The sequence below is a fragment of the Lacerta agilis genome, chromosome 2 (assembly GCF_009819535.1).
Source record: "Lacerta agilis isolate rLacAgi1 chromosome 2, rLacAgi1.pri, whole genome shotgun sequence".
In the NCBI taxonomy this organism is placed as follows: Eukaryota; Metazoa; Chordata; class Lepidosauria; order Squamata; family Lacertidae; genus Lacerta; species Lacerta agilis.
In genome coordinates, this window is record NC_046313.1 from 75,646,064 (window position 1) to 75,670,336 (window position 24,273).

General features: G+C 40.8%; 1 protein-coding gene across 1 annotated transcript in view; it reads right to left on the reverse strand.

Moving 5' to 3' along the window:
* Positions 1-24,273, reverse strand: part of NUP210 (nucleoporin 210) — an 87,950-nt gene that overhangs the window by 35,928 nt on the left and 27,749 nt on the right. The window contains exons 8-21 of the mRNA XM_033140855.1: positions 22,589-22,657; positions 21,738-21,844; positions 20,181-20,321; positions 17,075-17,212; positions 14,201-14,356; positions 8,873-9,071; positions 7,950-8,095; positions 6,530-6,751; positions 4,902-5,075; positions 4,264-4,456; positions 3,857-3,963; positions 2,631-2,735; positions 2,442-2,543; positions 730-858 (exon numbers count right to left, since the gene is read on the reverse strand). Of these exons, the coding sequence (XP_032996746.1) occupies positions 730-858; positions 2,442-2,543; positions 2,631-2,735; positions 3,857-3,963; positions 4,264-4,456; positions 4,902-5,075; positions 6,530-6,751; positions 7,950-8,095; positions 8,873-9,071; positions 14,201-14,356; positions 17,075-17,212; positions 20,181-20,321; positions 21,738-21,844; positions 22,589-22,657 (1,988 nt within the window). The remainder of the gene's footprint in view (positions 1-729; positions 859-2,441; positions 2,544-2,630; positions 2,736-3,856; positions 3,964-4,263; positions 4,457-4,901; positions 5,076-6,529; positions 6,752-7,949; positions 8,096-8,872; positions 9,072-14,200; positions 14,357-17,074; positions 17,213-20,180; positions 20,322-21,737; positions 21,845-22,588; positions 22,658-24,273) is intronic.

Below are 24,273 nucleotides of genomic sequence, written 5' to 3' on the forward strand. Positions count from 1 at the left end.
CCCACTTGAGTAGAATGTCTTATAGCCAACAGCATAAGTTCTGTTAACATGTTAGATGCATGTAAAGGGAAATACCGTGTTGACTTCTGAGTGGTAGAGCCAGCCCAGTCATCAGGCAGGGTGAGGCTTTTGCCTCAGGTGGCAAAAGCCCCCCAGACAACACACCTGCCAATGTCTTGCCGCCTTCATTCAATGGTGAAGTGCCACTGTCACTGGTGCTGATTTTGGACACGACTGCATCCATTTTGGGCAATATCTTGCCCAAAATCACACCCCAAACTGGCACGATTTTGCCTGAAATCAGTGCTGATGGCACTGCTGCTGTGCCACCAGCAGATGCGGCAGCATGCATGGTGGCGGCAGAGCAGGCAGCGGTGGCAAGAGCAGGTTGCTGTTGATGGCAATGGCAGTCAGGCCAGGCAAGACAGCACTTCCCATTTCGCCTCCTGCTGCTCCTGCTGAGTGGGCTGGCAGATTTGGTTCCCATACTGAGTTGTGGCTGTCTGTAAGGAAACCTTGATGCACAAGCGTCTACATGCCAGTAAGGGTGCTGTGGGATCAAGACACCTAGGTGTGCAGGTGTACGATCACCCAGAGCACCTACATTTTTTTTTACCACTGCAAGTGGTTCTTCAAAGGAAGCTGACACAAAGTTGGGGGCAGGGCTAAAAGTGCAACCAACATGCTATTCCCTTGTACGTGAGTAATCACATAGAAATGAATACTAACCTTGTCAACAACTCCAACAGACACTACTTGTATATCAGACACATGCACTTCCACTTTGGCAAGAGTAGTAGAAGCAAGGCACAAATCATGAATCATTATAGACAGTGACCCTGGATGTAAAGGATATACCTAAAATACCAGAAAGGGTGGGAGGGGACAACATACAAAATGCAATTATTAATGGTTCTGAATTTTCTTACAGCAATCAACAAATGGAACACTGCTATCCTGGATAAAAGAGCTGCACTAATATTTTAAAAGGCATTTTTCCTCTAAAGGAGGATCTACCCCTTTCAAGTAAACCTGTAAAATATATTTAAGCTTTCTCCTGTCACGGAGATAGTGCAAAGGGCCTGTAGGTAGCAATTGCATTAACACACCCTAATGCAGAGGGTAACCTCTAGACCTGTATTTTCCCCACCGGCATCAGTAACACAAAAACAAAACACAAATCATGAAGAGAAAGGAAGAGGTCTTTTTAAAAAGACCTTAAAAAAGAAAATACAGACAAAATTTGAGAAAAGCAAGATGTATCATGCTAAAGTGCGACACTTTCTGGAATGGCTGAGCCTAATTGCACTACTACAAAAGGGATCAGTTGCAATATTCATAAATCTGATTTGCTGATGCATTTATTTATGTAATTGACGGGTTGTAGCCAAGCAAGTCCTACTCAAGAGTAGACCCACTGAAATCAACGAGCCTGAGATAGCACTAATTACAACCAATGTTTTTTTATTGCCTCCCCAAGTGGCTCACATCAACACAGAAATGAGAGGCAGGTCCCGCCCTCAACATGGTAAGTAAAAGGACAAGACACATGAAATATACTTAGAGTCAAGTGGAGGGAAATGGCAGAGGAAGGAAATCAGTTTGAAAAGGCCAACATGAAGTGGCGACTTGTATACAGGCATTTAAAGTCAGTTCGGGTTGGTACAGTAACTGATCCAACTAATCTCTGAATTATAAATTATTGTATTAATCCAAGTTTTAAGATGTTTTGTTAAAGTAATTCTTTATACTATTATGGCTACAGAATGCTTTTTAATGGTTGTATTTCTACATTTGGAAAGAGATGTTTTATCTACACATTTGCCCAGCAACAAAATAAGTCATACACAGAAGGGTTTTTTGTTTTGCTGAATTTAATGACAGTCTGAATTAGCCAGGGAATAATTTATCCAGGACTCAGAGGAGAGTCAGTTAAGAGTCTTGGTAGGCCCTAGTCACTACAGGGTAAAATGGAAAAGTTCTCTGATTTCCCAGAACTTCATAGCGGTCAGCCAGCTTTATTATTTATTGAAGTATTTACAACCTGCACTTTCATAAAAGTATATATCAAGGCAGTATGCAGCATACAATGTACTAAGATCCAAGGTTTTGATTTACCATGTTCCTGGGCTCTAGTCCACTTGATTGTAAGAAAAAACCTCAAAATGGTTTACAGTATGCAGCCCTGGACACCAGGAATATATCTCTCAGAAGCCCACTAAGATTAAATACAGGGCCTTGATTAACTCCTATTCATTCCAAATAGATTTGTTTGGGATATGTTCCTGGGAGGCTGTACCCATGATTCCCCTAACATAGAGGAGTTCTCACTGGAAATTCTAAGGCTGCTTTATTAAAACTAATGAGCATGACTTCAGGCTCCCGCCACTCTACTTTAGAAAATTCATTGTGTACTAAAGAGTTTGCATTATGCTACTTACCACTGCAACACCTAGAGCTTCTTCATAAGTCACTTTTGCAATGTTGAGAGCACTGGTATTAACAAGAAAATATCCAGAGCCCTCCTTTATGAGCAGTTCAGTCTGCCAAAAAAAGGTACATATTATATAATTTACATAGCTTATATTTTTGCACAGTTTGCTTAATAATGTGTAAAGGGAATGCCTTACCTTGACAGCCTGGTGATTATAGATAGTCACTTCTTTAGGACTCACTTTTACATCGTCCACAAGTATTAGCTCAACGCTGGAGGACACAGGTGTGAGAGGTTCATACTGTAAGGGATAAAGAAGGAAACTCAAAAGTGCCACATGAAGCTTCTGATCTGATGTCATTTAGAAAAACACTTTGTTTTGTACTGTTTGTAATTATGCTTTATCACTGCACACCGTATACTGATATTGCAGGTAGTGTGGTGGCATATACTATATTTAATTAATAAATGAACATGCAGAGTTTTATTATAGTTAAATAGATTGTGGAAGACTGCTTCCCAGAAGCAGGTAGTGTCTGGATCTTGGCTTTTCAACATAGAGGTTGCTGCTGGTTGCTGTGAGAGGGAGGGCTGTGGTGGCAGAAAGGTCAGCTGCAGGAGCATCTCATTGGCTCTGCTGTGGCACCTGCCCAGTGCCAACCTCCCATCACCTCACCCTTTTGCTTACTGGAATTCACCTCCAAGACGGGATGCCCTGTAAGAAATTCCACCCTGTCGGTCGCTACTGCCTAGTAACCAGTTCATCATTCCTGTATTTCTCTATCTTGGCATAACATGCCAATGTATTTTGGTGACCCTCGGCAAAACAAGCCTATTCTTCAGCTCGTGGTTCAATGGTGTACCTTGAAATGGCATCTAATTGTGTTTTCCACTTGAGATCTGAAGTAAAATTAGACTTAATTCCTCACATTAGCTCTACATTCTCAATCAAATCTCCTAACTCCCACTCCTTCTCTTTGTGAGATGGAACTTAATACCGTATGATCTTAAGAGATTACTTGGTACTATGTAGTGATGCTGACAATGGATGCTCCCTTAATCTAGAAGAGGATGATTAGGGTGCAAGCCAGACATTATTTGAGCATGTGGGACATATGATGAGGCATTTAGAGCTGCAGCTGTAATAAGTGACTTCTATGCTCTGCATCAAGGCAGAACCAGTTATCGAATCAGGTATACAAATGCAGAACTCCACAGTATTTAATTATAGTACTAAATGAAAAAGGGGAGCTGGTGTTGGAAAAATGTATTTAAGTGGTTCCGTCAGGCCCATAACTGTCTGCATTATGATGAATATATTTTAAAGCTACTAAAATGCTCTATAAATGCACTAAAAAACCTGGCTATAGCAAATATACCTCATTAGGGAGTGTAGGTAAAGTTGGAATAAAACTGCATTACCGGTTTATTCACTACTGCAGCAGCAAGATGAAGATGTTGATATCCAGCCGCATTGGCAGATATAGTCACTGCTCCAGGTTTATTGTGAACTAAAACAGTTTGCAATCCTAAGGAAAAAAAGAAAGACAAAACTGGAAAAGGAGCATTTACTACCTGGTTAAGCATCAGTATACAGAAGCATGGAGGTAACTGACCTTCCTCCCCTCATTTCATTGTATCTTTTAAACAGACTTTTTAAAATAGCATTTTTCTCATCAAAGTGTGAACAAAAAGAAAGAATCAGACCCATTCCAAGAAGGGGGGAAAAAACCACCCTACAGAAAGCAAAGTATTTTGATCTAGCACTAATGCCACCAAGTTCAACCAGTTTACCCAAACAAATGATACATAATGTCCTGGAGTCGTACCATGCATTTTGTTCTGACCATTTCCATGATTTTTCGAAAACAGCTCCATTGGCATATCGGCTTCTATGCTGGCCAGTGAATATTTTGTTGATTCCCAGATAATATTAAGGGAACTAAAATTGTCAAATTTACGTCCCTGTTGATCATAAACCTCCATCTCCAATACTGGATTGCGATATTTTGAGACAGGGACCTGGAAGATAAATTGTTTTGTTTATAAATTATCCTTGGAATTGTGTAGAATTGAAAGACAAGCCACGGTGTACTGTAATGCAACGATCATATTTTTCAACTGAATAAATGTTTGAAGATTTCTGTGAAAAAACAGGGGAAACTGTCATCTGTCAAGCATGTTGAAAGGTTGCCTACATGATTGGCCCCAGCCGTGTGTTAGCAGGAATTTAAACATTTAATAATAATAATAATAATAATAATAATAATAATTTATTTATACCCCGCTCATCTGGCTGGGTCTCCCCGGCCTCTCTGGGCGGCTTCCAACAAATACCAAAATACAATACAAATTTAAGCAGCATGTTGGGATGAGGCCATAGAAAAACAGTTCCTATGCCATTTCTTAAATGTCTAAAGGGTACGTAAATACTAGTTAAAGATAGGTATTGTACTATTGTTCTTACCCCTTGCTTGTTTTGATGAAGAAAAGGACAGGAGAGACCTATCTCAGGTCCTGCATATATAGGTGCCAAAGTGAATCGAGAGGGACTGCCACAGATCAGTGTCAGAACAGCAGGTTCAGCAGCTGGAAAGGGGTTAGTAACCGTGGGCTTGTTTCCAATTGTTAATGAAATTACCTGCACAAAAATGAGAAAAATTAATGAAAAGAAAATATGAATGCTTTGTTAGGAAGGCATTTTGTTGTTACACAATCTAAAGCAAACTCACTTCTCTCTCTCAAGAAACATTAAGCCAACATGAGTTTATGTTCCAGTAATAACCTGCAGTCCTGACAGATAAAGATGCATCATTTTGACATTTATTTTTATACACAGTTTCAGCCCATTATCAAAGCACAATTTCTCACTGATTATTGCTATTATACCAAGTTTAACACTGCAAAACAAAAATCAAGCTTTTAAGATTTTGAAACAGATGGCAGAGCTTTCTTTCTTCAAGGAAAAGGAAAGTACAAAGTAACTGGTATGTATATATACCAAAGGCTAGTTTAAGAGTTGTTAGTTTATTTCTTAATGCTCAAGGCTTTTTCATTTTCTTTCCTGACAAAAGCAATATTCTTACCCTATAAGAATATCAACTGACAGCATGTTTCAAGTCATTGTAGATTATATGAACACTATGAGAACAACTTTCTAAGCGTTACTGGTTCTATATTTTTCCTCTCTTTGTCTTGCCCTGAACATGAATATTTTTAATGAACATACCTGGCTGTACCTGATAATAGACAGTAGGTGACTTTCATTTAAATGAACATGCAAATGCAGATCCTTTTATGGGGTGCATCAAAGTCTTAAGACACTTGTGAAATTGAGCACACTCAAAGAAAGATAATAGAGTCAAATAGTGCAAATTGAACGGCTGAGATACTTAAGTGACCATTTGTTTTGCTCTCCCCCCCATTTGTACTTATGACATATCTGAAAATTGTTCAGATGTCCAATAACCCCAAGACAGTTTGCCACTTATCTTTTCTTACAGTTCTCCACTTATATCTGCAGAACCTCTGAAAATAGTTTAAGGAGGAAAAAAACACCAATGACTGTTCAATGCCCTCTGGGGGAAAAAAGCAGTGGTCTTGTACTCAGCAACTGAACTAAGCTGTTGAAGCTTTTAACACATACTGTGACATAAAAGAGTTCTGTGAAAAAGCACTTGTGATGTTAATCTAATTTTAAAATGCTTAGTTCTCAAGAGTGATATTAGATTTACCAGAATCTATATAAAGAACAGCAACTGATTTCTGCATTCAAGTTTTGTATTATACTGTATTAACTTTGGCACCCCCAAAAAAGTTCAACAACCTTGGTCAATCCAATGGGTAGATCACTGCCAGTTGTTTTTTTATAGTGGGAGTAGATCGCAGTCTCTTAGGTGTTGGACATGCCTGCTTTATGGAATGCAACTCTATGAAGCCATATTATCTTAGCTATCAGCTAAAATTGTCTCTTTCAGGTTCCTCACCTTTCAGTTTATTTGTATGCCACTTTCCCACAAAACTGTGCCCAAAGTGGCTCACAACACATCAAGTGAACAAGCATAGCCATTCAATATATATTTTTGTCTTACTCACCTGTTCCCCCAGGGCTTTGCAAGATGCTCTAACCCAATGTTGGAAAGGATTCCTAGTTGTAGGTGGTCCTAGTAATGATATACCGACATTGTCTGAATCTTCAGCACTGATGTTCCTGTAGAACTTTGATGGTTCTAGAACCCATGGTCTGGGTCCCCCTTCAAATATTATATCTTTGGAGGAGCCCAAAGTTACTAGGGCAGCAGAAATGGGATCAACAGTCTAGAAGAAAAAATAACCCTGATTAGAATTTGGTACAAAACTATCCCTCCTCCCAAAAATCTGCTTTTAAAACTAACGTGATATCTATTTAAGCAAATGACAGCTAGTGCTCTGGACCACTGAGACCTACTAAAAAGTTCTAGATTAACTCAATCTAGCTATTACTGCATCATTAAAGAAACAGGCTCATCATCTCAAGCGTACATGTCCACAAGTGGTTGGACATTCTGTAGATGTGTGGCAATGTCCCTCCCCTCCCTGTGGAAATAATGACACAGACACATCATGTAAATTTTAATGGGCGTAAAGGCCACAACTTTATTGGTTATGGATGTTGAGTGGTATTGGCTTAGGCACTGGACCCTATCAGCTATATCTGACCCCAACCCATGTGTTGGAAGTCAGGGAAGGGTTAACCACCAGTAAGGAACCCCAGTGATATACATCGACCAGAACTCCCCCTGTGATCACCGTTAGGGGCGTGCCTTAGGCCCTCAGCTCCCCGGGCTTCGGACAGGGCCACATCCCCAGAATCCTTTAACGGAATACCCTTCTATTGAGGGGCAGTTGATGATGCTTCCTCCCCTCCTCACCTCCATGGAAATTTTCCAATGCCTAACCGCCAAACCAAGAGTTGTGATGATTGCTACGAGGTAGGTGAAAAAACCCCATTGGCTAGTCCAAGTGGGAAAAAGTCCTACCAGGCCCCCTGGCCAACCAAGGCGACCAACTGAAGTCCATAGCAAGGTCAAAGCTGAATCTAAAGGGTGGGTGGGTGGGTGAACCTAAGCGGCTGGGAAGCAGGACAAAGAGGGCAAGTTTCTCTAGCTTAAAGGAACCAGGACACGCCCCGAGGCCGACTGGATTGGTCGGCCTGCGGGAGGCGTGGGGGATATTCTACCAATCGCGCAGGGGCTGGACACAGCCCCTACGAGCGTGATCGGGTTGTGATGCCCGCAAATCCACCTCCTGCTCAATGTGTAAGTGGCCTTCCTGAAACCCGTAAACGGTTTATAGGGATTGTTCAGGGTAGAAAGCATCACAGATACAAGCATACGGGAATGAAGCTATTTGATTTTGATAGAAATCCTTTGTATCCTATAACATTTCACCTCAAATCACTCAGTATTGCAAGTAAGTATTTACTGAAGAATCAAAAGCCACAAAGACTAAGAAAAAGGTGGAACTAAAGGCTTACTTTTAGTGGCAGATGGGCAGCTATTGTAATACTGGCACTGAGGTGGATATGTTCATGGGTGTAACTAACAACAAGTGCTGTATATCCTTGGGCTTCAGCTTTTACCCTGACCCCACTGCAGTAGTCAGAAGTTGGCTTTAGTCTTCCTGTTAAGGAAATCAAAGGAGAGTTAAAATGTGCAATGTGTATATTACTTAAGTAAATTTAAAATCAAATTTATTCATGTTGTTTTTATAAGTAAACCACTCTGAAAAATCTAAAACATTTTTTCAGGGTGGTTTACAAGAACAAGAACACATATAAAGTAACACAAATAGTGAAGTGAAAAGTCAGCAGATCAAACCACTATTGCTAGCACTGAGAAAGTCTTGGGGTGGAGGGTGGGGGAAGGAGAGGTCAGTGACCATTTTGCACAGGAGATTCATTTTCTGACCCAGTTCGCATCAATGGAGCATGTTTAAGCATGACCCACCCCCACCCCTGTTCTGTCTTCTTCTGGGTCTAAAAGGACCCACGCGTTGGTGATTGCATGTCAGTTGGACAAACCTAAAATGGGCGCCACCTGTACAATCAATCCCTATTATGTAACCAGTTGTGGGTTTTGTTTTTTTTCAACAAACTTTTATTATTATTACAAATGGATGAAACAAAACAAAAGTGGACCGGAAACCTGTATCCTTCCAGAGGTTGCTGACTTCCAACTCTCATCGGCCCCATCCAGCATAGCCAATGGTGAGGAACGATGGGAATTGTAACAACTGGGAAAGCAATAAGCTCTCAACCCCTGATCTATATAACACCTCTTAGTTATTCATAAGCATTTGCTATTGATAAAAGAATCCTTAGCATGCCAGTAAGTGGATTACATATTTGTTCCTCTATTTATCTTAAAAACTGAAATGAAATAATTCCCTTTCAGCCACCTTGAAATGGAATGAATACACCACGGTTCTCAACCTCGACAACTAAATCAAAATGTGAACAGTCACTCAGGGTGACCATCTGACTGGTTTCTTCATTCATTAGGCCATTAATCTTCAGAGGCAGCTCCAGGATTTCACCCACACGTGCTTCAACTCGACACGGCGTGAACTCCATGCCACTAGGTTCTGTCACGTACACCTAGGAGACAATAATGAGGTAAGACACAGCAGCCAGAATGGAGATAATGAACAAAACCTAAACTGGAAAATTTGAAATGCCAAGAGGAAGTTACTTATTTTTAGCTGCTTTTAACTATCTGAAAGTTTCACTTTTAACCTCAAAAATTTCCTACTTCTAATTTGAAATGCGTGACTTGCAGACAAACAACTTTGTTATAATCAGAACAAAGCATGACACAAATAACCTGCAGAGCTCCTGAGACTCTTAGAGATTTCTCTCTCTCACACACAAACACCCGATTACACAGCTTACACCCTCTATGCCCACAGTCAAAAAAGTGAGACCTAGGGAGAGGTCCAAAGGCAGGCATGGGCAAAGCCCATCAATATGGTTTTGTTTATGTATTAAGGAGGCATGGTGGCAACTGACTTTAGAAGGCAATGGATTTGCTAGGGAAGACATGACATTCTTTGTTAACTTCCCATAAATTACACTTTAGTTCTTTAAGGTTCAACAATATATGTCTAATGGACCTACACTTATCTAATTCCTCATATAAGAATAACAGAGGCAGTAGTTCCTTTTTAGAAAATCTAAATGCAAGCAAATGCTCTAGATTTCTGCAATTGTGGGAGTTTTTACCATGATGAGCTTTAAGAACCTCTAGGTTTGATATTTTCTCAAAATTTAAAATCTGTGTATTGACCATATGGCCAAACACCACAATGTCTTTGCTGATATAACCTTTGTTGAGTGCCTACTGTTCCTAAGCAGATTTAAATCTTTGGGGCTTATTCTTTATAACATGCTGACAATGAAAGTGACCAAGCTGAATTTCTGTCGTCCAAAAGGCAAATTCCTACTCATTTCAATTTCTTCATTTCATCAATGCTCAAGAGATAGTGACAACACTACTGGTAACAGAGAAGCTGAGATCCTTTTGTGGAGATAGAAATAATAAACTGAAATGCATTTGAACATCTCATTTTAACATCATCTTGTCCAAACGTGAATGTGCAGATGTCACTGCATAATAGTAGAACAGGAATTTAGCACCCATAAACATTGCAGTCACTGTACGTGTATTACTCTGATCCCCCTCACTTCTTCAAGGCGTTCTCTCTCTTCAGAAAGGGAATCCAATACCATGGCTCTCAAAATGTGTATCAGAGGGCTAGAGAATACCAGGGAAGCATAGGACCTTGTGGCAGGTGAAACTTTTCTCTCCAAGGCAAAACAGGTTGGATAAACTGAATGTCACCTTGGAGTGGACCTTTAGTGATTGGGTTGTAGGGGGTGTCATCACTCTTCCTTCAATATGACTTGGAAAGAAGGGAACTCGGAAAGAGATGCTACTTCTTATATTTTATCTGTGTATGGACTTAGGAGGTGGTCAGAGAACCTCTTCTATTCTCCTTTGTTTGCCTGTGTTGCATTAATACTCCACGTTATTACATGCAGCAGCAGGCTCTGTCCATTTCAATAAACAGAGCTTACAGACATGTAAATATAAACAGGACTGTGGTCAATCACACTGAGTCAGAGTGAACGCACAGCAGGTTTGGCGCGTGCTTAGTACGTATGTGACTGTTGTGTTTATTGACAGCTCACTTCTGTAACATATTTTCTATAATATACACATGGAAATGCTATCTCAAATGTGGGGAGAAGCAGATGCTTAAATTCCAAGTTTATATTTTATTCCTTGCTATCATCAAGAAATCATCACAGATGGATAGCAACATTTCATAACAACCGCTTGATCAAAGCTTTTATTCAGTGTGTCTAACTTTTTAAGCCACCTGTCTAATGCTTCAGGTTAAATTGTGGACCATATGGCATGGTGTTAAAAATGTAATCCTCATGAAACGTATAGACTACTTGCATAACCTGATAATCAAGGTCAGCAGGCAGATGTTTGCTTGAAACACAAGATGCAAAGCTTGAGCAGAGACAGTTAAAATGTTAAACTGAAGGCACTTGTTTCATTTAATGCTCATTCTTGCAAGTTCAAATGAGATGAAGTGCACTCATATTGCTCTGCGCTTTGAATCATGAATCTCAAAGTAAAGGTTTAACTAAACATCTCATTTCTGAGCCTCATGTAGGCAGCTATCATTTCCTGGAAAATGACATTTTGGGGACAGAGATATTGTGTGGTACATACACACAGTGTAAGACTGCATAACAAACCTCCGTCTAACTTTAGTAGTAGGTTAGCAAGCAGGATAACACTGCAACTTAATATTTAAACTGCTGTGTTTAATGTCCATTTAAATTATTTTTGAAAGGACAGACAGACTGCTTAAAACAGACTGAAAACAAGCTGTTACATACACCACAGGCACTGCAGATGCAACTTCTAGAACAGTTCTAGTGAACAAAACTTGCTTAGAAATATATTTCCTGCAACACGTATTACTGTCATACCAAGAGTGACTGGCATTTCGCTCTGGAACAGTCACTATGTTCCTGGAAAATGCACCCTAGCAAAAGGGCTTTTAGAAAACAAACATGCAATGTGAACTTGGCAGGATTCCAAGAGCTCTTGATTAAAATAGCAGGCAGTGGCTCTTTAACCAGATTCCTCTCCATTAGTTGTTGCATTATAACTGGTCCAGGTGGTACCATCTATCTGACATAAGCACAGTAGTCCAAATGAAAACGTATCTCTGTATTGTTAAGTACACAGGCTCTAGAGAGTCAGGCTGGGCACATGTAATACCTGGCTGATCTTAGAAGTCAGGCTTTGCTTGTGCTATTAGAGACAGTGCAATTGTGTGTGTTTGTGTGTGTGGGGGGGTGTCTTTGAAGCCAGTTCAGAAACTACAGCTAATGCAGAATTCAGCTGTGAGATTACAGACTGGGCCCAGAAGATCTGAACATATTAAACCAATTCTGGCCCAATCGTACAGGCTACTGTTTAGTTTCTGAGCTCAATTCCAAGTGCTGGTTTCACCTATGAAATCTTACATGGCTAAAGATGCTTCAAGGAACACCTCTCTCCACATGAACCAGCCCAGACTCAGAGCTCTTCATCAGAAGACCTTCTCCATGTGTCTCTTCCTAGGGAGGGCTGGAAGGTGGCTACAAAACAACAGGCTTTTTCAATGGGGCTCTCCATCTGCAGAATGCTCTCCACAGGGATATGTGTCTGGCACCACCACTGTCAGTTTGGGGGGCACCAGACCAAGACATGATTTACCTGGGCTTTTGGTGGTTAAGTTAGCCTCTACTGTGGTGCTCAGTTTTTAGTAGGGTGGGGCAGGCATTTCTTACTGTATTTTTGAATGAGCATTTTAGGAATTTCATACTGACAATACTGTATAAAGTTTTCTCTCTCTGGTTTACAGCTATACAGTTTGACTGAAACAATTGGCCTGGTATCTGCTAATTTGTTCCTGTCTGCTTAGTAGCCTGGGTGCACAATCACCCAGATTTACCCCGCCCAAACATACAACACATTCAGCACCTGGCTCTGCATGTATTGCTATTCATACTAGATTAGGTTTGCACGTGCACCTCTTTACAGTTGTTAAATATGGTAAGCTCTGATGGTGCCAATCATCTATTTGAAAAACTAGGAGGAAGAGGGGAAATTGAATCCAGAATCACAACAGGTGATAAGTGTGGTTAACCATCTGTTTGACAGGTGAGTGTGCTGAAATCTGCATGAACTATAGATCAGTCATTATATATAATTGTAGCTGAAAATTGGCTCTCCAGGAGTTTTAAATGTTTGCAATTTCACTTTGGGAGGAGAACAGATAATTTGGAAAACTTATTTAGAAGCCTCCTTCTTCCTTTTCTGGCTAAAGACTATTTCAGGTAAGTCAATTTTGTGTCTTGGAAGCTGAATTTCACCAATGCAACATTTCTACAAGGTTTGTAGGAAGTGGAGGGTTTAACACGTGTCTTCAAATCTTTCTGCGGCTCTCTACATCTGTAGGGTGTTAGCATTTAGCCAGATGACAATGGAGAAAGCACAGCATTATTCACCTTTAGCAATTTAAAAAGGAACCAAAATTAAAATGTTGGTCATTGTGACAGAAAGCTCAGGTAGACCAGAATTTGGTGATGCAGTGCTGTGAAATTTCCCCAGAGTGGTGTAGCTTGCAGAGTTGGCAGCAGGTACAGCTATCCAGAGGGGAGTGGAGACAGCACTTTGTGAGAGAAAAAGAAAAGCAGTTGGGAGATGGTGTTCAGCTGGATAGGAGAATAGCCTCTGAGCTTTGTGTAAAATGCACCCCGAGGAAAGTATCTATAGCCAGAGAAGAAGTCTCTGAACTCCGATTAAAAATACTGTAGTGACTATTGTCTTTTAAGAGTATACAGAGAAGTGAGAACTGGGAAGCTGAATTTGAAAAAGGAGCAGTGGAGTTGTGAGGAAACACTCTACTTTGGTCTCAATTCAGTAAGAAGGGAACAGGTCTTCTGGAAAGAGAGAGGAATAATTTCAAACCCATTAGGAGGTGTGTGGTGATCCCCTGGTCTGCTATACTAGTAGAGGAGCCTCAAGAATGAGATTTATAGAAGACTGGGAAACTGACAAAGTACCACCTTTTCTCAGGACTCAAGGATTAAGACCTAAGCTGCAAAACCTCTGCAAGTAGTTTAAGGAATTAAAATATGGTATGTATTAGAAACCTGTAGCATCCACTGAATTGTTAAATAAATATTAGTTAACAGTTTCTTGAAAAAATTCTACCTCCTGGCACATCTTTTGTTTTACCAATTTTATTGTAAAATGAAACCTTTTTTCCTGTTTAACCTCCCTAAATCTCCAAGTGCTAGTTTTCTTTAAAAATAAGAAAATTAGCCAGCAGTAAGAGGGGGCATGCCTCAGTCATCCTGTATGTATTTGCATTTTATCCTGTTTTCCCCACTTGTCTCATACTCCATATGTATGAAAAGCTGCTTCTGCAGTATTTAACAAACATAAATAATTCATCTAGGGAAACCCTCTTGTGAGAGAAGCGAAAGATGTCCAACATTTCCTGTCTGCTCTGAAGCCCCACAAGTAGAATTCCCTAGGCACAGAAAGAGACATGAACTCTTCTGCTTCATGACTGATAGCACAGTGTGCCTTCTCTGCAGTTTCTGATAAGACCCTTCTTGGAAGGAAAAGCAAAATAAGTATTACTTGCCTTCATTTCCCCATAATGCAATGAATTCTGAACGTCACTGGCACGTATAATACTGACACCAATTTCATTTCCAGTGGTCATTACTCCCTTGACTGTTACTGTAGCAACGTTTTGGTTAGATGAGGACCAAGTAAAATTACCACTTCCACCATGAGCCTAGACGGTAAATGAAAAAAAAAAACATTAAAAATAAATATATTCATTTTATTACTTGTTCTCATATATACCTCTAAGTTACCCATTCTGCAAATTACTCAGATAGATTAGAATAGCCTAGCCTAGAACTGCTAGCCAGACATTCATGGAGAGAAACACTCTTCTGCTAAACTAGAAACACCAGGGATCCACACTCTGATGCATTTTAATCTCTCATTTCCTCCCACAAAGATGTTTCATTCATAGTTATAATGGCCACAGACACCTCTCTCCCTCTGGTTCTCTATCGGCGGCAAAATTTTTGATACCGAGAGATACCTCAGTGATTAATAGTGCCAGTAGTCAGCATATCATTTCACAAGTCAGCACACAAGAGGCCCAGCATATAGCATTGCTGCGTTCTTAAGAACTCCGATTAATTCCGTTTTACTGAAAGCCAGAGACAGCCAACTGAATGATTTCAAGTCTCAGTGCAGCTAACCTGTGTACTGCTGAAAGTGTTTTTCTACCAATGGGAATTGCTGAAAAGTATTAATGGCAAAAGGGGGCACAGAAAATTGATTTCTTGCTGTCATCATGTCTTTATTTTTAGTCTTAAGGGGAGGTTAGCTGTGTATATACATTGCTTCCGAAATTCATCAGAAATCAGCCGCTGACAACAATGAAGGGCGCCAGTTTTCACTATGCTTCTTACAAAGGTCTGAATACTTTGGCCTGCAACGCCCTTAGTCTTCCAAAGGACTCAGTAGCTGTAAAATGCATGTCACCAGCCCTAAGTCCTTTCCTAAAATCAAAACTGCTAAGTAAATCTTCACACATTTATCTTCATTTTGTGTTTGTGGCTTGAACGAGAAGATGCATTTACTCTGTACTCTGTTTTTATAGCGTGTAAACTATGGAGAGATGTATGACCTCACAGATCAAGCAACGGGATAGCTCTGTATGCTATGCATATCAGAGATGTATACCATCTGTTTTAGCTCTATAAAAAAACCCCACTGCCATAAGTAGAATATCGTCAATTGCAGCCTGATATGTGTTATAAATTCTGGCAAAGAGGAAAAAAACCAGTAAGGGCACTGTATATTACCCACACTCTTCCATATGCAGAATTCCTTCCCACTCATCTTCTCCACTGGCAGGGCTGGTGCTAGGGTTTTTTGTGCCCTAGGCGAGATCACCTTCTGGCGCCCCCCCTCCGCCAATCCCTAGCACCGGCCCTGCGGAGAAGCCCAATTTCGGGCTGCTTCCCCCTCCACCACCACTCTGCCGCTGGCGGAGAGGGCGGAGAAGCCCAATTTCGGGCTGCTCCCCTTCCCCGTCACTCTGCCGCTGGTGGTGGGAGCGGAGAAGCCCGATTTAGGGCTGCTCCCCCCTCCTCCGCCACTCTGCAGCTGGCGGAGCAGCACCGGGCAGCGGAGGGCAGGCTGGCCAGCGCCCCCTCCATTTTGGCGCCCTAGGCAACTGCCTAGTTCGCCTAAATGGACGCGTCGGCCCTGTCCACTGGTCAAATTACTCTCCACATGCAATGAGGTTGCACATGCAGGAGAGTTTCTCGAATTATCATAAATAATTTGTTTAGAATTATTCTAAGCAGAAACGCAAATTTAAAAATCCCAGGAAATAATTTCACTTTCACAGGCCAAACTGCCCAGCTCATCAAACATTTCTAAATAGGGGATGATCGCCACCACACATCTCTCATACCCTTCTGGAGTTGGATTGAGTTCTAATACATTCTGTCCCCACTGCATCCCCCTGTACCACCTCTCACATTCGGAGGGGAGGGGGTTGAATTAACAGAAGCACAAACCACACCAGCAGGAGCATCCCTCGAGTAGAGTTCTGTTCAACAGATGCTCCTACCTCTGGAAGCAAAAATCTAGATTCAGCCCGATAACTTACATTTATTTCTCTCAAATCAGATTGCTTAACTAAAACTTCTGTATTTTTACATGTCAGAAACTCACACAGCTTGGCATTTTATTCCAAAAGTATGCTTCACATAGATGCCTCTTTTCAAGTTGAACAATTTCTCATACAAAGAGGACGAAAATCTTTGTAAGAGATCTGAAGAGCTCTGACACCCTTAACTGAGTTACCTGTAAACAAAACCCCCCAAAAAAGAAAGAAAGAAAGAAAAAGAAAGCTTGCGTAACAGAATTTGTTTTTCCCAGGAAAGTTCAAAGAAAAAATGCTTCTGGTTAACCTTATTCGCTGGAAACTGAGAAAGCATGAAAAGTGCAGAAGAAGAGTCATGGTTGGAAGATCTACTATAAATAAAGCCGTGGCCTTTGCCTCCCAACAGCAATGTTATGCAATGGTGGATGAAACAGAGGAAGTGAAGTATGTCTGTGCCAGTGCTGTTCTGGCTATCTTCTTGGCAGACAACACAGCTCCTAACTTATGGAACCTACCTACCATAAACCATAAGAATTTTTATTTGTTTTCCATTTGTCATTTTCTACCACCACAGGTTATGTTCTGCAATCATACCTACTTTAAAAGGAAGGCTCCTTAATCATAAGAGTGTGCCATAAAACAAAACGCAGTTCTGGAAAGCAGCAGGTGTCAAATTGCAGCAGAAGAGCAACGAAATTCCATTTTCTAATAGAAAGAGGGTTGCAGCCTCAAAAGTTAATAACGTACAATAGAGTCATCAAGTACCCAATAGCGAGGTGGACTGTTTTCTGCATTTAGATGGCTTTCAGCACTTACTTTTATTGTGTACTGATAGGCTCCAGCTTTCGGCTGCCATGGAAACGTCAAAATGCTTGGTGAAAGAGCAATGGGAACATAAATGTCTACTTCTTGCTGATTCTGTACAGGAACAGGTAGTGTGTGAACACCTCCATCCTATTAAAATAAATTATGCACTAATTAAACTTTGTTTATTTGACAAAGTCTGTGTGAATCTTAAAAAAGATGAAATGCCGGGGGGAATGTAGGGATGTTTATTTCATCTTTGACATGTTCATGAACTTCTGCATCATCACATACACTGGAGACACTTCTCCATGTCTCCCTGTCTCTGAAGTTACAAAGGTGGCCATCTCAGCTGGCACTCAATTTAATGTAACTTTCAGCACCAGGCAAAGACCTCTTTATTTCCCCTTTTTAAAGGCTGTGTACTGATTAGTATTTTGCTAAGCTGTTTTACTGTTTTAACCTATAGTTACCCAGAGAATATTACTGAAAGGTGTACTGTAGTGTCTTTTAATAGTAGTAATAAAAATACATACATGGGCTAAGAAGCTGATACAGAGAGTGGCCTTCTAATTTGTGTTGCACAGCACATTTCTGTCAACATATATGTATTAGAAATATATGATATTGATAACCTGAAGATATGGGTTCTGGTCCAAAGGCCCTACTACATTCTGGGGGCTTCCTTTCAACTCCAAGCAAGTAATGTTAGGATCATAAGGTTGTTTCCAATATTAAAATATTAGTTACATTCAGAGTGGATTCAGTGAAATTAATGAATCTGGCATCCATAGATTTCATTTGGTCTGTTCTAAGTAACTCAGTTGGATATGCTCTATAGTTACCCCAAAAAGCAATGGCTACAGTATATAACAATTACTATTGTTAACCAAAGACACACAATAAAGTTAATTGTGAAAAAACCCACTTAGTATTTTCTACTACTACTACTACATTAGTATAAACACTCTAATAGCACTTTTACATTCACATATGTGACCTAGATGTAATCCTTAATAGGTAAAGGGACCCCTGACCATTAAGTCCAGTGGCGGACGACTCTGGGGTTGCGGCATTCATCTCACTTTATTGGCCAAGGGAGCCGACGTACAGCTTCCGGGTCATGTGGCCAGCAGGGCTAAGCCGCTTCTGGCGAACCAGAGCAGTGCACGGAAACGCTGTTTACCTTCCCGCCGGAGCGGTACCTATTTATCTACTTGCACTTTGATGTGCTTTCGAACTGCTAGGTTGGCAGGAGCTGGGACCGAGCAATGGGAGCTCACCCTGTCATGGGGATTCGAACTGCCGACCTTCTGATTGGCAAGCCCTAGGCTCAGTGGTTTAACCCACAGCGCCACCCGCGTCCCAGATGTAATCCTTACAACAGCATTATAAAGTAAGTCAGTTACCTTATTAAACTATGCATCACTTTCCATGCTTGGATAAGACCACATCCACTAAACTTTAAACCAGAAAGAAGTATATTTCAAAAAAGAAGCTGTTTATCTGTTCCCATTAATGGGTTTTTCTGAACTCCATACTGGCAATTACATTCTAAGTCAAGAAACAATTCCCTAGACAATTATCCCAAGTTAAATCAGCTTGCAACTATCCAGGGCTGCCAAGATCTGCAGCCTTGAGCAGCAACTTCTCATTAGTCACAGAAGCATTGCTTTATTTCCTGTGGGAGGTTGCTAACAAGATATTCTGGAATCAATGATGTTGGTTATGGGGTCACTCAAAACTTTGGCACGGTGTTATATCCTTGGGATACTTTGCACATCCAGACTGATAGCAGGGACTCAGTCACCAGTGGTCTATAGGAATGTTGCAGATTTAATTATATTATTTTAACATTTCCTTTTTGATACCCATGTTGGCTAGGTATGAAGAAAACTTCACAGCCTTGCCGTCTCCTTGGTGCCAGCGAAGCATATAACTGAACACTGAAGAAACTTGCCAGGCCTCCCTCATTCCATGAGCTGCTGCAAAAGCCTCTTGCCTCTACAGCAGCTTCAGGACCAACAGGTGCCAGATTGTTAAGAAATGGTTATCTATGTATACTACGACTGCAGCCTGTGTTTTGTTAGTCCCCAAATGGAAAACAAGCAATGTCCCAACTAAAGAAGAATGGCAACTTAAGTTGACAGAATATGCACAACCTGCAGACTTAACATATAGAATAAGAGAACAAGAAGAACATAAGTTTAAAAAAGAATGGAAAACGTTTATTGAATATATGGGAAATAATTGTATACAGCTGAAAACGCTGGCAGCATTAAGATAAATTTAACAGTGTAAACAAGTTTTGATGGATGTAATAATGGAATACTGAATGGTATAGTTTTTGTAAAATATGCAGGGATTTATGATATGTAAAATGAACCATGGAAAGAGAAGAAGCAAAGTCATTGATATCTTAAGGATGTAAAATGAGACACCAGGAAGGGCTTCAAAACTTATAAATTGGGGCCAGTCTATAGGAAGTTAGCTTTGCAGCTTATCCTTGTGTTTTGGAAATTATTGAAGCCCAATTAAAACATTCCACTTAATTGTTTGGTAAAGGTTTTACCAGACTGTCCTGCCTAGGATGTTTGAATGCTCCCTGTAGGAGAGGGAAAGCCCCTAACTTCAAGCATATACAAAAGAGTCAGGTTAACAAATAGAGGCAACTTAGTCTGCTCCCAAACACATTATTTTCCTTTGCATAATGTGGGGTTTTTCATCACAGCTGAGCAACCCATATCTATAGCATGAAACAATACAGTTCAGAAAAAGCTTTACTACTTGAATACACTACTTAGAAAAAAGCCCCAGTGATCGAAAATGTCCAACTGAGTTGCTTCAAAATTAATGCATTTAGGGATATGTAGCCAGTTTGCAATCGTGAAGACAATTACCGTAATTGAAATGAAATTCTACTGAAATCAATGGAACTTACTTTCAAATAGTTGTGCTTATAGTTGTAAGGGGCCCTCCGTTTCTATTAAACCAGTTAATTCCCACTCCCCCTTTGACTTTGTTGAACTTCAATATTTGCTCTTAAGACACCATTCAGGTTCAAGGCTTCAACTTTAAACAAATGCAAGACAAAATGTTTCTCTTTCAACAGACATACCTGATCTACAACAGATGTTAAAGAAGCACTTATAATGGTGTGTCCCTCCTTCATCGCTTTCACATGATGATATGAACCATTTGGAGAGGACTGAAGAACCCTGAAGTATGCTTTTGGCCAGGAAATATCAATTCTGAGATTCTGAAATTTAAAAAGGATGAGTGTAATTACTTGGACATAAGAGGATGTACTCTGAATAAAACACAAATGAATATATGACATAGAAGTATTATAATAGAATAGATCTAGGGAAGATTTAGCAGAACTTCATTCACAAAGCAAGGATCTCCTAACTCCTTCGGCTGACTACAGTTCACTGTGCCCTCTCTGCACAATCCTGGGGATCTCTGGCAATGCTCTAGGGCTGGGGCATGGGAAGTGGTGGCAGCAGCAGCTACAGGACAGGGAAACCAGAGCAATTTAGCAGGGTTACCTTGTGAAAGTTGAAGAGTTTTTTCTGCTTATGGAAGAAATTTCCAGATCCAAACCAATATATGGTATTTCCAATTTTGTTCTACTCAGCTGAATTCTACTCACGAGTAGACTCAATGAAATTAAGAGGCCTAAGTTAGCCCTCGCCATTAACCTCTGTGAGTCCGCTCTGAGTTGTTTGTCTAATGTTGGTTATGGTTCCAACCACCCAATGTTTTCATATGTTACTACTCATATTTGGTGCTTTACTTGCCCTGCTCCAGTGTTTTAATAGTAGGCAGGCATACACACACACACACACACACACACACACACACACACACACAGGTAAACCTAACTGATTTAATCTAAGCATGCCAGCCTGCTATCAGAGATACAGAAATAGGGCTAAGTAAAAGAATATGGCAGCCTGGCTTGATAAAAAAAGAGAGGCAGCAGGCTCAATACGTTTTTTTTGCTGCTTTCAGTCACCAGAGTGAAGCCCATTCCCTCAATCCTAATTTAAACTGGTAGCAAAATCCCACAATTTCTTAGAATGTCATTAGACAATAGCCAGATTCCAGAATTCTGTACCCATGGGTATTGAGGGCACCAAATATGTGAAGGAGTTGATGGGAATGTATGGGGCTAGCCCTATCCCTCAAGGCCTTTGTGCATGCCAGCCACTCACGCTCGCCTTAGGTGATACATGATCACTATCAGCTTGAAGGTAACCACTAATAATAATAATAATTTTGTATACAGGCCGTCACCCAAAGATCCCAGGGTGGTTAACAACATAAAAGTACAAACTGAGAATAGAAACTACAATTCAAAACAAAAATCAGCCAAACACCTGGTTGAAGAGAAAAAGTTTTTGCCTGGTGCCTAGAGATATGTAATGAAGGCACCAGGTGAGCCTCCCTGGGGAGAGCATTCCACAAACAGGGAGCCTTCACAGAAAAGGACTATTCTTGAGTTGCCACCCTCCTCTCCATAGAGGAAACCCTATGTATACCGAAATGACTTCCTTCATCACATACTGGGCTGAAGTGAGCTCATTTCCCCATAAATATTAAACACCTGAATAAGAATACACAGACACAAACACATTTAAGAGAAAATGTATGCCCATATTTCACTTACATCCGATAAGTGCACCTTATTACTTGATTTATCATACACATCAACAGTGATTTCATAGAGCCTCTCTGTTTCCAAGATCCACCTATCAGCAGGATGAACTGAAAATCCTATAAAGTAGAAAAGCAATGAAAATCATACACTGCAGAAATACATATTGGATAAAGAGTTATCAGAATAATATTTTCAATAAAATCCTCTTATTTTGTTGATAAGAGGCTTCTAATATTCAGCCAGGGCATTAGAGTTTGGCACAATAAAAATTCAGCAACAATCACATTCCTGTGACTGTAGAAAAAAATTAAGTAAATATTTATTACTTTACCTGTCAGTCCCAAAGGGCTCCCTGATCTGCAACATGCCCCGTGTGTGTGTGTGTGTGTGTGTGTGTGTGTGTGTGTGTGTGTTATAGCTAGAAACGTAAGAGCTTCAAGCAAAGATAATAGGCAAAAGTACTTTACATGGCCCAGAGAAATGCTTGGAAACAGGGAAAGAACATTTGAAGAAAAGTGGAGAAAGGGGTTTGGAACCACAGATTAATAAGAGGCAGGTAAGCTCATGGCTTTGCATATGATAAGCACAATGTTTAACCATTCACACATTTGCAAATCTAATGAAAATGAGATATTTGAATATTTGAACGAGTAGGCTGTAATTATGGAGCATGCAAATTTAAAGGCCACCCACCAGTCACCCACAGATTATGAATTATATTAAAAACACATCAACATACTGTAATATAAATGGACACATTAAGGTATTATAGCTAGAAGAAAGAAGTTATTTATTTCCCCCCCCCCCAAGTTAACAAGACAAAACTGACATATTCATTTGATTGAACATCTAGTACTAACCTAAGTATCCAGGGTCTACAACGTAAATGGTGCCATTTGGTAATTTGGAAGCACCTTTCATAGAAATGCTTGGAAATTGGTCAAGGTCAAGAGATTCTGATACAGTTTAGCAGCACAGTAAGTTACAAGCAATTTCTTCTTTAACTGAAACTAATGAGAATAACGCCATCATAAAGAACACACAGTGGGCTATGTTTGCATATGACACTACACTGTGATCTAATGCTGCATGCATGAGCTGCAGTGAGCCTCAGGCTCAGGAATCCCTCTTCCTCCCAGGCAGCCATGCAAAATACTTAGCTGGAGTTTAGTTTCACTTTGTTGCCTTGTTGTAGGGGTTGGCAATTTTTTTCAGCAGGGGGACAGTCCACTGTCCCTCAGACCTTGTGGGGGGCCAGACTATATTTTTTGGGGGGGGGGGAATGAACGAGGGATGATGAGCAGCGTGCAAAAGGGCTCTGGAGTGGGGCTGCTTTAAATGGCGGCCGCTCGAGAGGGGGGCTCAGCCAACCGTGGCTCCTGTGTCTTACGAGCGGCAGGGGCTGGCGGCAGTGGCGGAGGGATGATGAGCGGCACGTGAAAGGGCTCCGGAGAGGGGCTGGCACCAACAAAGCCCAGCCCCCTTCCTCCTCTAGGCAGGGCAGGGAGAAGCCAGGAGAAGGGAGGGAGGAGGTGCCGCTGCGGTGTGTGCGTGTGTGTGTGTTTGTGGGGGGGGGGAATGGCGCAGCCCGAACAATCAGAATCAGATCCACGCCGATCCACGCAGCAATTCCCGGACTGTCCATGGGCCGGATCCAGAAGGCAATTTGGCAGGATCCGGCCCCAGGGATTTAGTTTGCCTACCCATGCCTTGTTGTAAAGTCGGACTCCTGGTCAAACTCTTATTAGATAAACAAGTCAGCTTCATAACCCATAGGATGAAGTTAGTTTGCTTTGCAATTTACCTGTTTCCTAGTTCATAGAACCAGTGTTTTTTTTCTGGGGGGACACATGAGTTCGCATACCCTTAAACATTTTGTGAACCTGATGGGATAAGAAATTTAATTTTTTTTAGTTTGTTCTCTAGCGCAGTGAATTTTCAGTTCTGTTGCTACCCGCAATGGTGGCCTTTTGTCCAATTACTGTATTTATTTTACCTGATTTGTACTATAAAATGGTGATTTTCTTGAGTCAAAGAGAGTACCCCTAAACATTTTTTTAAAGAAAAAAAGCACTGCATAGAACATGATATGCTGCCTTTCATAAAAATGAAACTAATCTTCAATGAAATCCTCCTGGCTGCACAGGCTGAGGAGAAGGAAGAGGGAGTTCATGGGATAGCTCAGTTGGAAGAACATGAAACTCTTAATGTCATGATCATGGGTTCGAGCCCCATGTTGGGCAAGAAGATTCTTGCATTGCAGGGGGTTGGATTAGATCAGTGTTTTTCAACCACTGTTCCGCGGCACACTAGTGTGCCGCGAGATGTTGCCTGGTGTGCCGTGGGAAATTACTTTATATATAGTCAATATAGGCACAGAGTTAATTTTTTTTAACATTTTCTAATGGTGGTGTGCCTCGTGATTTTTTTCATGAAACAAGTGTGCCTTTGCCCAAAAAAGGTTGAAAAACACTGGATTAGATGACCCTTGGGGTTGCTACCAACTCTGCAATTCAATCATTCTGTGTGCTTTAAATGAGCTCAC